Here is a 15958-nt window from a genome sequence, read left to right on the forward strand (position 1 = left end):
AGCAGTGTACATGGAGGTAGGGGTGAAGTGACTATGGATAGATAATAAACAGAGAGTAGCAGCAGTGTACATGTAGGTAGGGGTGAAGTGACTATGGATAGATAATAAACAGAGAGTAGCAGCAGTGTACATGTAGGTAGGGGTGAAGTGACTATGGATAGATAATAAACAGACAGTAGCAGCAGTGTACATGTAGGTAGGGGTGAAGTGACTATGGATAGATAATAAACAGAGAGTAGCAGCAGTGTACATGTAGGTAGGGGTGAAGTGACTATGAATAGATAATAAACAGTGACTAGCAGCAGTGTACATGTAGGTAGGGGTGAAGTGACTATGGATAGATAATAAACAGTGACTAGCAGCAGTGTACATGTAGGTAGGGGTGAAGTGACTATGATAGATAGTAAACAGAGTAGCAGCAGTGTACATGTAGGTAGGGGTGAAGTGACTATGGATAGATAATAAACAGAGAGTAGCAGCAGTGTACATGTAGGTAGGGGTGAAGTGACTTTGGATAGATAATAAACAGAGAGTAGCAGCAGTGTACATGTAGGTAGGGGTGAAGTGACTATGGATAGATAATAAACAGAGAGTAGCAGCAGTGTACATGTAGGTAGGGGTGAAGTGACTATGGATAGATAATAAACAGAGAGTAGCAGCAGTGTACATGTAGGTAGGGGTGAAGTGACTATGCACAGATAATAAACAGAGAGTAGCAGCAGTGTACATGTAGGTAGGGGTGAAGTGACTATGGATAGATAATAAACAGAGAGTAGCAGCAGTGTACATGTAGGTAGGGGTGAAGTGACTATGGATAGATAATAAACAGAGAGTAGCAGCAGTGTACATGTAGGTAGGGGTGAAGTGACTATGGATAGATAATAAACAGAGAGTAGCAGCAGTGTACATGTAGGTAGGGGTGAAGTGACTATGGATAGATAATAAACAGAGAGTAGCAGCAGTGTACATGTAGGTAGGGGTGAAGTGACTATGGATAGATAATAAACAGAGAGTAGCAGCAGTGTACATGTAGGTAGGGGTGAAGTGACTATGGATAGATAATAAACAGTGACTAGCAGCAGTGTACATGTAGGTAGGGGTGAAGTGACTATGGATAGATAATAAACAGAGAGTAGCAGCAGTGTACATGTAGGTAGGGGTGAAGTGACTGGATAGATAATAAACAGAGAGTAGCAGCAGTGTACATGTAGGTAGGGGTGAAGTGACTATGGATAGATAATAAACAGTGACTAGCAGCAGTGTACAAGTAGGTAGGGGTGAAGTGACTATGGATAGATAATAAACAGAGAGTAGCAGCAGTGTACATGTAGGTAGGGGTGAAGTGACTATGGATAGATAATAAACAGAGAGTAGCAGCAGTGTACATGTAGGTAGGGGTGAAGTGACTATGGATAGATAATAAACAGAGAGTAGCAGCAGTGTACATGTAGGTAGGGGTGAAGTGACTATGATAGATAATAAACAGAGAGTAGCAGCAGTGTACATGTAGGTAGGGGTGAAGTGACTATGGATAGATAATAAACAGAGAGTAGCAGCAGTGTACATGTAGGTAGGGGTGAAGTGACTATGGATAGATAATAAACAGAGAGTAGCAGCAGTGTACATGTAGGTAGGGGTGAAGTGACTATGGATAGATAATAAACAGAGAGTAGCAGCAGTGTACATGGAGGTAGGGGTGAAGTGACTATGGATAGATAATAAACAGAGAGTAGCAGCAGTGTACATGTAGGTAGGGGTGAAGTGACTATGCACAGATAATAAACAGAGAGTAGCAGCAGTGTACATGTAGGTAGGGGTGAAGTGACTATGGATAGATAATAAACAGAGAGTAGCAGCAGTGTACATGTAGGTAGGGGTGAAGTGACTATGGATAGATAATAAACAGAGAGTAGCAGCAGTGTACATGTAGGTAGGGGTGAAGTGACTATGGATAGATAATAAACAGAGAGTAGCAGCAGTGTACATGTAGGTAGGGGTGAAGTGACTATGATAGATAATAAACAGAGAGTAGCAGCAGTGTACATGTAGGTAGGGGTGAAGTGACTATGGATAGATAATAAACAGAGAGTAGCAGCAGTGTACATGTAGGTAGGGGTGAAGTGACTATGGATAGATAATAAACAGAGAGTAGCAGCAGTGTACATGTAGGTAGGGGTGAAGTGACTATGGATAGATAATAAACACAGAGTAGCAGCAGTGTACATGTAGGTAGGGGTGAAGTGACTGGATAGATAATAAACAGAGAGTAGCAGCAGTGTACATGTAGGTAGGGGTGAAGTGACTATGGATAGATAATAAACACAGAGTAGCAGCAGTGTACATGTAGGTAGGGGTGAAGTGACTATGGATAGATAATAAACAGCATTCTCACGTAGGTATTCCTTTTGTCCAGGCGGGAAAGGGTAGTGTGGACGGCGATTGAGATTGTGTCAACTGTGGATCTGTGATTTAAACACATTGTCTTATTGAAGTGTTTTTTTTGTGTGTGTGATTGTTTTGTCTTCAACAGATCATACCTGGAGGCTCAAGGCTTCAATCCCCTGTGCCCACCTCTCTCAATGCTACTGCACAAGATACACCCGCTAGCAGACTGATGGCTCAAGGTATGTATGTGTGTGTTTGTATATATAGTGTCGCTAAATGTGAACAGGTTTTATATACAGATCTCATGTAGCACCAAACAAATTAAGAGTCAGAGTTAAAGGAACCATGCACAGTTCCTCATATGGGGCGGCAGGGTAGCCTAGTGGTTAGAGCGTTGGACTAGTAACCGGAAGGTTGTGAGTTCAAACCCCCGATCTGTCGTTCTGCCCCTGAACAGGCAGTTAACCCACTGTTCCCAGGCCGTCATTGAAAATAAGAATTTGTTCTTAACTGACTTGCCTGGTTAAATAAAGGTAAAATAAATAAAAAAAATAAAATAAAATAAAAATATCAATACCAACCATGACAGTGAATTTATATATACAGACTATGCCTCTACACACCAATTTTTGGTATGGTGTATGTTTCGACCCCTATCTCTCCCGTCCATCTTTGCTCCTCTTTCCTGTATTGTAGGTCAGTGACACAGACAGCAATGTTAATATCTGCTCCCCTATTTTACTCTGCAGGTCAGAGTGACACAGACACCGTTGACTCTGTCCTCTCCCAGGACTCCAGACTGGCTGACCCTGCTCCTGACCCCACCTGTGTCATTGTGACGCCAGACCTTTTATCGGCACTCTGCGGCCTCCTGGCCAACCTGTTAGCCGTGCTACCGGAGTTCACCCTCTCAGCCCTCACACACAGCCAGCTCTTCCAATCACTGGCCAGGTCAGAGGTCAAATAAACACTATCGCACTAGTCTCACTATCCCAATTACTGGCCAAATCAAATACAGTCTTTGGAGCACTGGCCATCCACAATACAATTTACAGGGCTGAATTTGTCCTGTCCGAAGGGATAGACTTAAACCCTGTTTCTGTTTCCTGTGTGTTCTAGTTTGGTGGACGCAGCAGCCATAGAGAGATGTCTGGGTGAGCTGAAGACTAACGCACTACCAGGAGACCAGGAGGACATTAAACGGCAGGTAACTCATTTAGTACCAATGAATGCTTCAACGTAAGATTCACATTATCTCTATCGAGCATGTTGTTGTAGTGAGAGCAGCACAGGTTGTGTAGGAGGGTTGAGGCCCATGAGAACCCTGTGGTTGAGATGGTGGCAGATTGGAGAGTGACACGAAAGGGGTGATTTCATGCTTTCACTTGGTAGGAAATATTTTGATTTCACATCTACCCACTGACACTGCCTCAAGATGTGTGTACGTATCAATTTGTTCGTGTCTCTCTCGTCCCCCAGGTCCTGACCCTGCTCAAGTTCCTGTCCAGCTTCTCTAAGTTCCTGAAGTCATGTTTCATTCTGAGCTCAGATCTGATTGGTCAGATGGACTTCCTGAAACCGCTACTGGCCAATCTCTTCACTGTCCTCACACTTGATACCAAGGACTTGGGTAAGAATCTCGCTTTTGGGATAGGAATGACTCCTAACCTAACCGTAGACACAACATATGTGTACTGTCACCATTGTCTGGACATTATGGTTACAACCGCTATAATACCATTCTTATGGCAGGCATCCTTACATGGCATTGAAAGTCAGGCCACTTTCCAGCTGAATGTATCATAATGAAGTGGTGTTCAGTGTTCTTTCATAATCTGAAGTCATAATTAAAAGTGTATAAGATCCCCAATGGAAGCTTGTAATAATCTATTCACACCTTTTGTTGGTATCTTGTTTAATGAAGGCCTCTTCAGCTTCTCAGCTCGTACTCCAATCTCGTGTGTGTGTGTTTTCTGGACCTCTCAGGCGATGGTACCCGTGGTGCTGTGTGTGTTTGCTGGACAGACGTGTTGATGCTTCTGGCTACTGTGGTGAGGCGGGATGGCTCTGCAGCCTACCAATCTCTCTCTGCTGCACTAGGGAGACGCTGGAACACATTCACAGGTATACACATACAGCTACTGACTGTGTGTTGGACATATGCTAGGACCTCAGGGAGCATGCAGTACATCCATCGTTCCTCCTCATCATCTTCCTCTCTGTGTCTAATGGGGCTGCAGGGAAATCTGATGATCCCTGTGAAAGATTAATGCTGTGTGTGTGTGTATTTGTGATTGATTACATTGTGTGTTATGTAGACAGAAATGCCTGAGGCGTGAATGAGTCACACTGTCTGTGTAAAGGGATTTCAGGATTTGGTTTTACTGGGCTGCAGGATGTTGATTCATTCATACAAAAGTAAAATATCCACTAATCCATTTTGTGTGCGTGTGTGTGTGCGCATACGCATCCAGTATGTGTGTTAATCAAGTGTTATAATCTGTCTGTATCTGTGCCTACCTCCAGCCACGTTGTCAGTGTGTGTGGACCAGTCGTTCAGTGACCCTCCCCTCCATGCTGCGGTACTACAGTTCCTGTGTGTCGTCCTGTCTGAGGAGGCCAAGAGACGACCCCTAGAGGTCACCACCCTGAACCCGGACCTCCAGCTGACCCCTCTGTCTGAGGCCCTGAACGGCGTCTCCGGTGGACAGCTCTGTGAACTATTACTGGAGGTAACAGAATCTGACTTGCACGCACGCGCACGCACGCGTGCACACACACACACACACACACACACACACACACACACATTTTGATTGGTCTAAAGCAATTCTGGAGTGCAGCAGGCACTGCTTCTGGAGTGCAGCAGGCACTGCTTCTGGAGTGCAGCAGGCACTGCTTCTGGAGTGCAGTAGGCTCTGCTTCTGGAGTGCAGTAGGCTCTGCTTCTGGAGTGCAGCAGGCACTGCTTCTGGAGTGCAGCAGGCACTGCTTCTGGAGTGCAGCAGGCACTGCTTCTGGAGTGCAGCAGGCACTGCTTCTGGAGTGCAGCAGGCTCTGCTTCTGGAGTGCAGCAGGCACTGCTTCTGGAGTGCAGTAGGCTCTGCTTCTGGAGTGCAGTAGGCACTGCTTCTGGAGTGCAGTAGGCTCTGCTTCTGGAGTGCAGTAGGCACTGCTTCTGGAGTGCAGTAGGCACTGCTTCTGGAGTGCAGTAGGCACTGCTTCTGGAGTGCAGTAGGCTCTGCTTCTGGAGTGCAGTAGGCACTGCTTCTGGAGTGCAGTAGGCTCTGCTTCTGGAGTGCAGTAGGCACTGCTTCTGGAGTGCAGTAGGCTCTGCTTCTGGAGTGCAGTAGGCACTGCTTCTGGAGTGCAGTAGGCTCTGCTTCTGGAGTGCAGTAGGCTCTGCTTCTGGAGTGCAGTAGGCACTGCTTCTGGAGTGCAGTAGGCTCTGCTTCTGGAGTGCAGTAGGCACTGCTTCTGGAGTGCAGTAGGCACTGCTTCTGGAGTGCAGTAGGCACTGCTTCTGGAGTGCAGTAGGCACTGCTTCTGGAGTGCAGTAGGCTCTGCTTCTGGAGTGCAGTAGGCACTGCTTCTGGAGTGCAGTAGGCTCTGCTTCTGGAGTGCAGTAGGCTCTGCTTCTGGAGTGCAGTAGGCACTGCTTCTGGAGTGCAGTAGGCACTGCTTCTGGAGTGCAGTAGGCACTGCTTCTGGAGTGCAGTAGGCACTGCTTCTGGAGTGCAGTAGGCACTGCTTCTGGAGTGCAGTAGGCACTGCTTCTGGAGTGCAGTAGGCACTGCTTCTGGAGTGCAGTAGGCACTGCTTCTGGAGTGCAGTAGGCTCTGCTTCTGGAGTGTAGTAGGCACTGCTTCTGGAGTGCAGTAGGCTCTGCTTCTGGAGTGCAGCAGGCACTGCTTCTGGAGTGCAGCAGGCACTGCTTCTGGAGTGCAGCAGGCACTGCTTCTGGAGTGCAGCAGGCACTGCTTCTGGAGTGCAGCAGGCACTGCTTCTGGAGTGCAGCAGGCACTGCTTCTGGAGTGCAGTAGGCACTGCTTCTGGAGTGCAGCAGGCACTGCTTCTGGAGTGCAGCAGGCACTGCTTCTGGAGTGCAGCAGGCACTGCTTCTGGAGCGCAGCAGGCACTGCTTCTGGAGCGCAGCAGGCACTGCTTCTGGAGCGCAGCAGGCACTGCTTCTGGAGAGCAGCAGGCACTGCTTCTGGAGCGCAGCAGGCACTGCTTCTGGAGCGCAGCAGGCACTGCTTCTGGAGCGCAGCAGGCACTGCTTCTGGAGCGCAGCAGGCACTGCTTCTGGAGTGCAGCAGGCACTTCATGTTTTTGATTTAATCATTCTGGAAGACCTGGTGTGTTGCATTTAGGCAATCACTGAACTGATCAATTAGCTGAGTTGGTCAGGTGTGGTGCCTTGCTGGAGCAAAGAACAGGGTTCCCTACCACTGGTCTAGAGCACTGGGATATTAGATGGATTAACATGTTGTCAATACTCTGGAAGTTTCGGTCAGGTTTTGTATCACCTGTTGCATTGTTTTGTGTTGTCAGAGTTTTGAGAAGCGTGCATTCCAGGACCCAGTGAAGAAGACGACAGCTAAAGCCCTCATGGCTCTACTGGCCTGCAGTTCCACTGCTCAGAACCACGCTGCTCAAGGTACTGGAACACACTGGTCAGAACCACGCTGCTCAAGGTACTGGAACACACTGGTCAGAACCACACTGCTAAAGGTACTGGAACACACTGGTCAGAACCACACTGCTAAAGGTACTGGAACACACTGGTCAGAACCACACTGCTAAAGGTACTGGAACACACTGGTCAGAACCACACTGCTGAAGGTACTGGAACACACTGGTCAGAACCACACTGCTAAAGGTACTGGAACACACTGGTCAGAACCACACTGCTCAAGGTACTGGAACACACTGGTCAGAACCACACTGCTAAAGGTACTGGAACACACTGGTCAGTAGAGCTCATTTACAGTAGGATGGGCGTAATACTCTAGCCTCTACCAAGAGGTCTGTACTTTTATGCAACAAGAGGCAGTGAACAAACGCGCCCTGGTCCGGCTACTATACCCTAGGAGTTATTGTTGTTATGATTGACCGCTCTCTCACTGTCTCTGTGTCTGTGTGTAGCTGGTTTGATTGACAGCTGTGTGGAGCAGATGAAACTGATGCACAGCCACCTCCACATGGAGTCAGTCAGACCTGGCAGAGGAAGGAGGAAGGTGAGCCTTTACACACTTAACAACATGTTTTCATTGTCTCAGCCTTCAGATGATGTGTGCTGTGTTGGTATAGGCTATTGGGTGATCTTGTCTTGACTGAAAATGTGTCTAAGATGGAGACGGTGCTATCTGTTATTGGTTAGAGTGGATCATTTAACAAGTTGCATCTTCTCCCCCACCAGGAGAGCTATATGAAGGAAATAAAGATGTCTCTGGAAATCCTCAGGAACAGTCTTTACCAGAACAGCCAATCGAAAGTGAGAACCCTGCCGTTTTAATCCGCTCCTGATAGGTTTTTAATGAAAGCCATTCTACTGGTGCTGACTGTGTCTGGAATGAGATTTGGCCCTAACGATTATGACTCTGTTGAGGTCTGAGTGTTTTTATCCTCTTAAACGTCAGTGTAGAATGATTGGCCATATTGGCTGCTCTAAATGTCATAGACAGTAATTGCCTCATCCACTCAGCAGTAGTTATATTGAGATGGGAAAGGCCCTTCATATATTTGTTCATGTAATTTTGGACTGTGGACTTTGTACTTTTACATCCTTGTGTGTTTCTATGTGCTTGGTTAGCAGAATGTGTTGCCAATCACTTAACTTATGAGTGTGTCATACTGTCAATTAGCATGTGTTCATAATATTACATCCAAAGATTATCCAATCGGGTGGATATTGTGTGTGTGTGTTTCTCCTCAGGCTGTGGCCACTGACTGTCGATTGGCTGCTGTGCTGCATGCCCTTTGGCCTTGGTTCTTATTGGATGATGCTGCTATGGAGGCGGTCCTGGAACTGCTGTGTGTCTACACAGCCAACTGTACCACAGGTGTGTGTGTGTGTGTGTGTGTGTGTGTGTGTGTTGTTCAGTGCCTTCCATTCCCCCAGACTGTGGTCAGGGATCTGACTGAGTCATACACTCTCACACACACTGAGACCCATTGTCTCTCCTGAAGACCATTTACACACACTTTGTTCCACTGTGTAAGCCTAGTGCCAGTCACAATAGGAACACTGTCACTGTGCTAGAGCAGGCTGCATTAAATCATTACTATGAGTACAGTATTCTAGGCTGTGGACCAGGGGGGTATTCACAAGGGAATCGCAATGCATCATGTCTCCTGAGGCATTGATATTCTAGTCTGTGAGAGAGAAACAGAGGTATGCTGTGAAAAGCAGGCTACACAACTTACAGCAAAATGGAGAAAGAAGCGCTGTAAAGGGTAGAGGAAGTTTAGCTTTGATAAAGCTGTTTCCTTCCAGGTTCTCTAAATATGGGTGTTTGTAGCGTGCCAGTTAGATTTACACGCTAGGGGGTTATTATGGGTGTTTGTAAAGTGCCAGTTAGATTTAGAAGCTAGGGGGTTATTATGGGTGTTTGTAGAGCCCTAGTTAGATTTAGAAGCTAGGGGGTTATTATGGGTGTTTGTAGCGTGCCAGTTAGATTTACAAGCTAGGGGGTTATTATGGGTGTTTGTAAAGTGCCAGTTAGATTTAGAAGCTAGGGGATTATTATGGGTGTTTGTAGCGTGCCAGTTAGATTTAAAAGCTAGGGGATTATTATGGGTGTTTGTAGCGTGCCAGTTAGATTTAGAAGCTAGGGGATTATTATGGGTGTTTGTAGAGCCCTAGTTAGATTTAGAAGCTAGGGGGTTATTATGGGTGTTTGTAGAGCCCTAGTTAGATTTAGAAGCTAGGGGGTTATTATGGGTGTTTGTAGCGTGCCAGTTAGATTTAGAAGCTAGGGGGTTATTATGGGTGTTTGTAGAGCCCTAGTTAGATTTAGAAGCTAGGGGGTTATTATGGGTGTTTGTAGAGCCCTAGTTAGATTTAGAAACTAGGGGATTATTATGGGTGTTTGTAGAGCCCTAGTTAGATTTAGAAGCTAGGGGATTATTATGGGTGTTTGTAGCGTGCCAGTCAGATTTAGAAGCTAGGGGGGTAATATGGGTGTCTGTAGAGCCCTAGTTAGATTTAGAAGCTAGGGGGTTATTATGGGTGTTTGTAGCGTGCCAGTTAGATTTACAAGCTAGGGGGTTATTATGGGTGTTTGTAAAGTGCCAGTTAGATTTAGAAGCTAGGGGATTATTATGGGTGTTTGTAGCGTGCCAGTTAGATTTAGAAGCTAGGGGATTATTATGGGTGTTTGTAGCGTGCCAGTTAGATTTAGAAGCTAGGGGATTATTATGGGTGTTTGTAGAGCCCTAGTTAGATTTAGAAACTAGGGGATTATTATGGGTGTTTGTAGAGCCCTAGTTAGATTTAGAAGCTAGGGGGTTATTATGGGTGTTTGTAGCGTGCCAGTTAGATTTAGAAGCTAGGGGGTTATTATGGGTGTTTGTAGAGCCCTAGTTAGATTTAGAAGCTAGGGGGTTATTATGGGTGTTTGTAGAGCCCTAGTTAGATTTAGAAGCTAGGGGGTTATTATGGGTGTTTGTAGAGCCCTAGTTAGATTTAGAAACTAGGGGATTATTATGGGTGTTTGTAGAGCCCTAGTTAGATTTAGAAGCTAGGGGATTATTATGGGTGTTTGTAGCGTGCCAGTCAGATTTAGAAGCTAGGGGGGTAATATGGGTGTCTGTAGAGCCCTAGTTAGATTTAGAAGCTAGGGGGTTATTATGGGTGTTTGTAGCGTGCCAGTTAGATTTAGAAGCTAGGGGGTTATTATGGGTGTTTGTAGAGCCCTAGTTAGATTTAGAAGCTAGGGGGTTAATATGGGTGTCTGTAGAGCCCTAGTTAGATTTAGAAGCTAGGGGGTTATTATGGGTGTCAGTAGAGCCCTAGTTAGATTTAGATGCTAGGGGGTTAATATGGGTGTCTGTAGAGCCCTAGTTAGATTTAGAAGCTAGGGGGTTAATATGGGTGTCAATAGAGCCCTAGACACTGTGTCTCTGAGGTCATGGAAAGTGAACCTTTGAGCAGAGAGTGACATAATGCTGTTTGTTTTGTACCTGTGTTTGTATCTGAGATGCCACCTTTGAAGTGTGTGTGTGTGTGTGTGTTTTGCTCTACAGCCACGCTTAAGCTCCCGCTGTGAAGCAATACCAATCAGTCATGTCGAGCCCAGCGTTTCCTAAAGGTTAGCCTAACAGCAGGTGTGTGTTCAGACTGCATGACGCCGGCCTTTAAATTACACCTACAATACTAGCTTTCACAGACTTCAAAACAATCTCAACATAATATTCTCTTTAATGAAGCCTGATTAAGAACATTTTGAGTTGTGAATGCTACACTATTTGAGAAAATGTACATGAATGTACAAAAATGTAAATGCAATATGTGACAATTTCAAAGATTTGAATGAGTTACAGTTCATATAAGGAAATCATTCAGTTTAAATACATAAATTAGGCACTAATCTATGAATTTCGCATGACCTGGCACGGGCCATGGGTGGGCCTGGGAGGGTATAGGCCCACCCACTTGGGAGCCAGGCCCAGCTAATCAGAATGAGTTTTTCCCCACAAAAGAGCTTTATTACAGACACAAATACCCCTCAGCACCCCCTCAGACGATCTCTGCGGGTGAAGAAGCCGGATGTCCCACGCTGGCGTGGTTACACATGGTCTGCGGTTCTGAGGCCGGTTGGAATTACTGCCAAATTCTCTAAAACAAGGTTGGAGACTGCTTATGGCTGCAAAATGAACTTTCAATTCTCTGGCAAAAGCTCTGGTGGACATTCCTGCAGTCATCATGCCAATTGCATGCTCCCTCAAAACATGAGACATCTATGGTATTGTGTTGTGTGACAAAACTGAACATTTTAGTGGCCTTTTATTGTCCCCAACACAAGGTGCACCTATGTATTGACCGTGCTGTTTAATCAGTTTATTGATATGCCACACTTGACAGGTGGATGGATTATCTTGGCAAAGGAGAAATGCTCATTTATATAGCTCTTTCAGTAGCTCTTACATCAGCAGATGTCACAAAGTGCTAATACAGATACTCAGACTAAAACCCCAAACAGCAAGCAATGCAGATGTAGAAGCACAGTGGCTAGGAAAAACTCCCCTGAAAGGCAGAAACCTAGAGAGGAACCAGGCTCTGAGGGATGGCCAGTCCTCTTTTGGCTGTCATGTGGAGATAAGTCTACATGACCGTTAATGCCAGATCGTTCTTCAAGATGTTCAAACGTTCATAGATGACCAGCACCCTCTACAACATTGATTGTAGATGGTGCAACAGGTCAGCACCTCAGGAGTAAATGTCAGTTGGCTTTTCGTAGCCGAGTATTCAGTGGTAGAGAGAGGGAGAGTTGAAAACAGCAGGTCTGGGACAAGGTAGGCCGTCCGGTGAACAGGTCAGTGTTCCATAGCCGCAGACAGAACAGTTGACGGTGGAGCAGCAGCACGACCAGGTGGACTGGGGACAGCCAGGAGTCATCAGGCCAGGTAGTCCTGAGGCTTGGTCCTAGGGCTCATGTCCTCTGGGAGGGAGAGAGACTTAGTATACTTAAGTTCACACTGGACACCAGATAGGACAAGAATATTTCACCAGAAAGGACAGACTGACCCTAGCCCCCCTGGTACATAGACAATTGCAGCATAGATATTGGAGGCTGAGACAGGGGAGGGTCGGGGACACTGGCCACGTTCAACAATACCCCCGGACAGGTCCAGGCAGTATTTAACCCCACTCACTTTGCCAAAGCACAGCCCCCACACCACTAGAGGGATATCAACAGACCACCAACTTACTACCCTGAGACAAGCCTGAGTATAGGCCACAAAGATCTCCTCCATCGCATGAGCCCAAGGGGGCGCAAGACCGGACAGGAAGATCACATCAGTGACTCAACCCACTCAAGTCCTGTGTAGCACAAAAAAGCCTGGCACGATGTGAAGCACCCCTCCTAGGGATGGTATGGAAGAGAACTAGTAAGCCAGTGACTCAGCCTCCGTAATCGGGTCAGAGGCATACAATCCAAGTGTAGAAAGGGGTGCCAGCCAGGAAAAGACAACAAGGGCGGTTCGTCACTCCAGTGCCTTGCCGTTCGCCTTTGCGCCACTGAGCCATACTACACTCAATCATAAAACCTACTGAGGAGATGAGTCTTCAGTAAAGACTTAAAAGTTTAGACTGAGTCTGCGTCTCTCACATGGATAGGCAGACCATTCCATAAAAATGTACTTCCATAGGAGAAAGCCCTGCCTCCAGCTGTTTGCTTAGAAATTCTGGGGACAACAAGGAGGCACTGCATTTTTTGACCGTAGCGTAAGTGTATGTACTGCAGGACCAAATCGGAGAGATGGTTAGGAGCAAGTCCACGTAATGCTTTGTAGGTTAGCAGTAAAACCTTGAAATCAGCCCAGGCTTAACAGGAAGCCAGTGTGGAGAGGCTAGCACTGGAGTAATATGATTACATCTTTTAGTTCAAGATTCTAGCAGCTGTATTTAGCACTAACTGAAGTTTATTTAGTGATATATCCGGGTAGCCGGAGAGTAGAGCATTGCAGTAGTCTAATCTAGAAGTGACACAAGCATTGATTTGTTTTTCTGCATCGTTTTTTGACATTTTTTTTGCAATGTTACGAAGATGGAAAAAAGCCGGCCTTGAAACAGTCTTGATATGTTCGTTTTAGAGAGAGATCAGGGTCCAGAGTAACGCCGAGGTCCTTCACACTTTTATTTGAGACGACTGTACAACCATCAAGACTAATTGTCAGATCAAACAGCAGATCTCTTTTGTTTCTTGGGACCAAGAACTAGCACCTCTGTTTTGTCTGAGTTTAGAAGTGAAGAATTGACCTGTGAAAAATGTCTGAAACACAGGCTTCCAGGGTAAGCAATTTTGGGGCTTCACCATGTTTTATCAATGTAAAGCATAGCAGTATAGTATTGTCCGCATAGCAGTGAAAGTTGACATTGTGTTTCCGAATGACATCACCAAGAGGTAGAATATATAGTAAAAACAAAAACGGAACCTTGAGGAACACCAACACTTACAATTGATTTGTCAGAGGACAAAACATCCGCAGAGACTAACTGAAATCTTTCCGACAGATAAGATCTAAACCAGGCAAGAACTTGGTTTAGATCGGCACTAAGGTTTAGGAGCATGAGGACAGATGCAGAGCCTTGGTCTGACTCCATTAAAATTACCAACTTCACAAGGGCAGTCTCAGTGCTATGATGGGGTCTAAAACAAGACTGGAGAGTTTTGTATATATTATTTATCTTTAGGAAGGCAGTGAGTTGCTGCGCAACAGCTTTTTCCCCAATAAATTAGAGGAATGAGGTATTCGATATAGGCCAATGAGTAAAAAAAAAGATATATATCATACTCTGGGTCAAGGTTTGACATTTTTAGGAGAGGCTTTATTATTGCTGCTTTTAGTGAGTTTGGTACACATCCGGAGGATAGGGAGCTGTTTATTATGTTCAACATAGTAGGGCCAAGCACAGGAAGTAGCTCTTTCAGTAGTTTAGTTGGTATAGGGTCCAGTAGGCAGCTAGAAGGTTTAGAGGCCATGACTATTTTCGTGTCGAGAGATACAGGATTAAAAAACTTTAGTGTCTCCATTTATCATAGGTCCTGGCAGTTCTGTGCCGACTCAGGAAAACTGAGTTTCGGAGAAATGTGCAGATTTAAAGAGGAATCCGTAATTTGCTTTCTAATGATCATGATCTTTTTGTCGAAGTGACGGCCATCCTCTCTTGGGGAATGCTGTATATGGCCCAGGAGGTCTGTAAACAGTAGCTATAAAAAGTGATTGAGTAGGCTGCAAAGACAACAATCTCAAAAGAAGAAAATGCAGTCTTATTTATTTAAATAGTTTATGCTGTCGTAAATGTTAACAACACTTCCACCTTTGTGGGATGTGTGGGGGATATGGTCACTAGTGTAACCTGGAGGAGAGGCCTTATTTAACACTAATCGGGATTGAGCCATGTTTCAGTCAGACCAATCACATCAAGGTTATGATCAGTGGTTAGTTCATTGACTATAACTGCCTTGGAAGTGAGGGATATAACATTAAGTAGCCCTGTTTTGAGATGTGAGATATCACAATCTCTTTCAATAATGACAGGAATGGAGACCAACACTTTACACAATGAGTTTTATATTTTTGTTCAGTTTAGATTATTTGTCTGTTCTAAAAACATGAATTTTTCACTTTGACTGGGCTGTAGATTAACAGACCCCAAAACGATTTTAGACGCAATGTTCTTAGTTTAGCGAAGCCTGATGAAGACAATTTAAAGTTGTGAATGCTACACACTTTTTGTGAAATGTTATTATTTTGTCAAAAAGACATGCATTTTCCTTGATCTGGGTACTCCAACTAGGCTGTAGATATAGGCCTATACAACCTCTATAACCCATCGGCAGGCAAGCAGCCCCACTCCTTGTGAGACTCTACTCTCTGACCGACACACCTTGTTAATACGGAATAAATACTACAGGATCTATCAGGCCTCTCACCTATCTATCAGGCCTCTCATCACAACCTCTCACCTATCAGACCTCTCACCTATCAGGCCTCTCATCACAACCTCTCACCTATCAGGCCTCTCATCACAACCTCTCACCTATCATATCCTGCCTCTCATCACAACCTCACCTATCATATCCTGCCTCTCATCACAACCTCTCACCTGTCATATCCTGCCTCTCATCACAACCTCTCACCTATCATATCCTGCCTCTCATCACAACCTCTCACCTATCCTGTCCTGCCTCTCATCACAACCTCTCACCTATCATATCCTGCCTCTCATCACAACCTCTCACCTATCCTGTCCTGCCTCTCATCACAACCTCTCACCTATCATATCCTGCCTCTCATCACAACCTCTCACCTACCATATCCTGCCTCTCATCACAACCTCTCACCTATCCTGTCCTGCCTCTCATCACAACCTCTCACCTATCATATCCTGCCTCTACACCTGTCTGTCAGTGTCAATAATACTCATACTTTTCTTGATTTGCTACTTTTTTCCTCTTTCTCTCCTCTCCCTCCAGCTTGTAGCTCTCTGTGTTGTGGTTTGGCCTCTGGCCCCCGAGGGCCCCCAGGTGGCTCCCTGATGCACTGCGTCATGAAGCTGGCTTCTGGGGTTGCCCCCGACAACAGCCCTGTCCAGCAGCTGGCCTTCTCCCTGCTGGCCAATCTGGCCATCAACAAGGACTGTAAAGGAGTCCTGCACAAGGTAATGTACTACATTATTACCCCTATTACATTACCCTTACACCCCTTACCACATTGTCATCAAACCTGGCCCTGCAGAAGGTAATATGATTGGAGACGGTGTCAATGTGACTACTGGTTAAAAACGTGTCTTTACTGTAAATACTGTAAGTTGAGTCTCTGCACCCTGTAAACTTTAACAA

At 45.6% G+C, this 15958-nt stretch overlaps 1 protein-coding gene across 4 annotated transcripts in view; it reads left to right on the top strand.

Moving 5' to 3' along the window:
* Positions 1–15958, top strand: part of rttn (rotatin) — a 64998-nt gene that overhangs the window by 47517 nt on the left and 1523 nt on the right. For all 4 annotated transcript variants that reach the window (XM_036935152.2, XM_036935151.2, XM_090189716.1 and 1 more), the window contains 11 exons: positions 2531–2624; positions 3135–3336; positions 3505–3592; positions 3865–4015; positions 4372–4509; positions 4912–5117; positions 6939–7044; positions 7533–7624; positions 7807–7881; positions 8323–8449; positions 15593–15777. In XM_036935152.2, the coding sequence (XP_036791047.2) occupies positions 2531–2624; positions 3135–3336; positions 3505–3592; positions 3865–4015; positions 4372–4509; positions 4912–5117; positions 6939–7044; positions 7533–7624; positions 7807–7881; positions 8323–8449; positions 15593–15777 (1464 nt within the window). The remainder of the gene's footprint in view (positions 1–2530; positions 2625–3134; positions 3337–3504; positions 3593–3864; positions 4016–4371; positions 4510–4911; positions 5118–6938; positions 7045–7532; positions 7625–7806; positions 7882–8322; positions 8450–15592; positions 15778–15958) is intronic.

Source organism: Oncorhynchus mykiss, chromosome 11, assembly GCF_057628025.1.
Source record: "Oncorhynchus mykiss isolate SJ-2025 chromosome 11, ASM5762802v1, whole genome shotgun sequence".
Classification (NCBI taxonomy): Eukaryota; Metazoa; Chordata; class Actinopteri; order Salmoniformes; family Salmonidae; genus Oncorhynchus; species Oncorhynchus mykiss.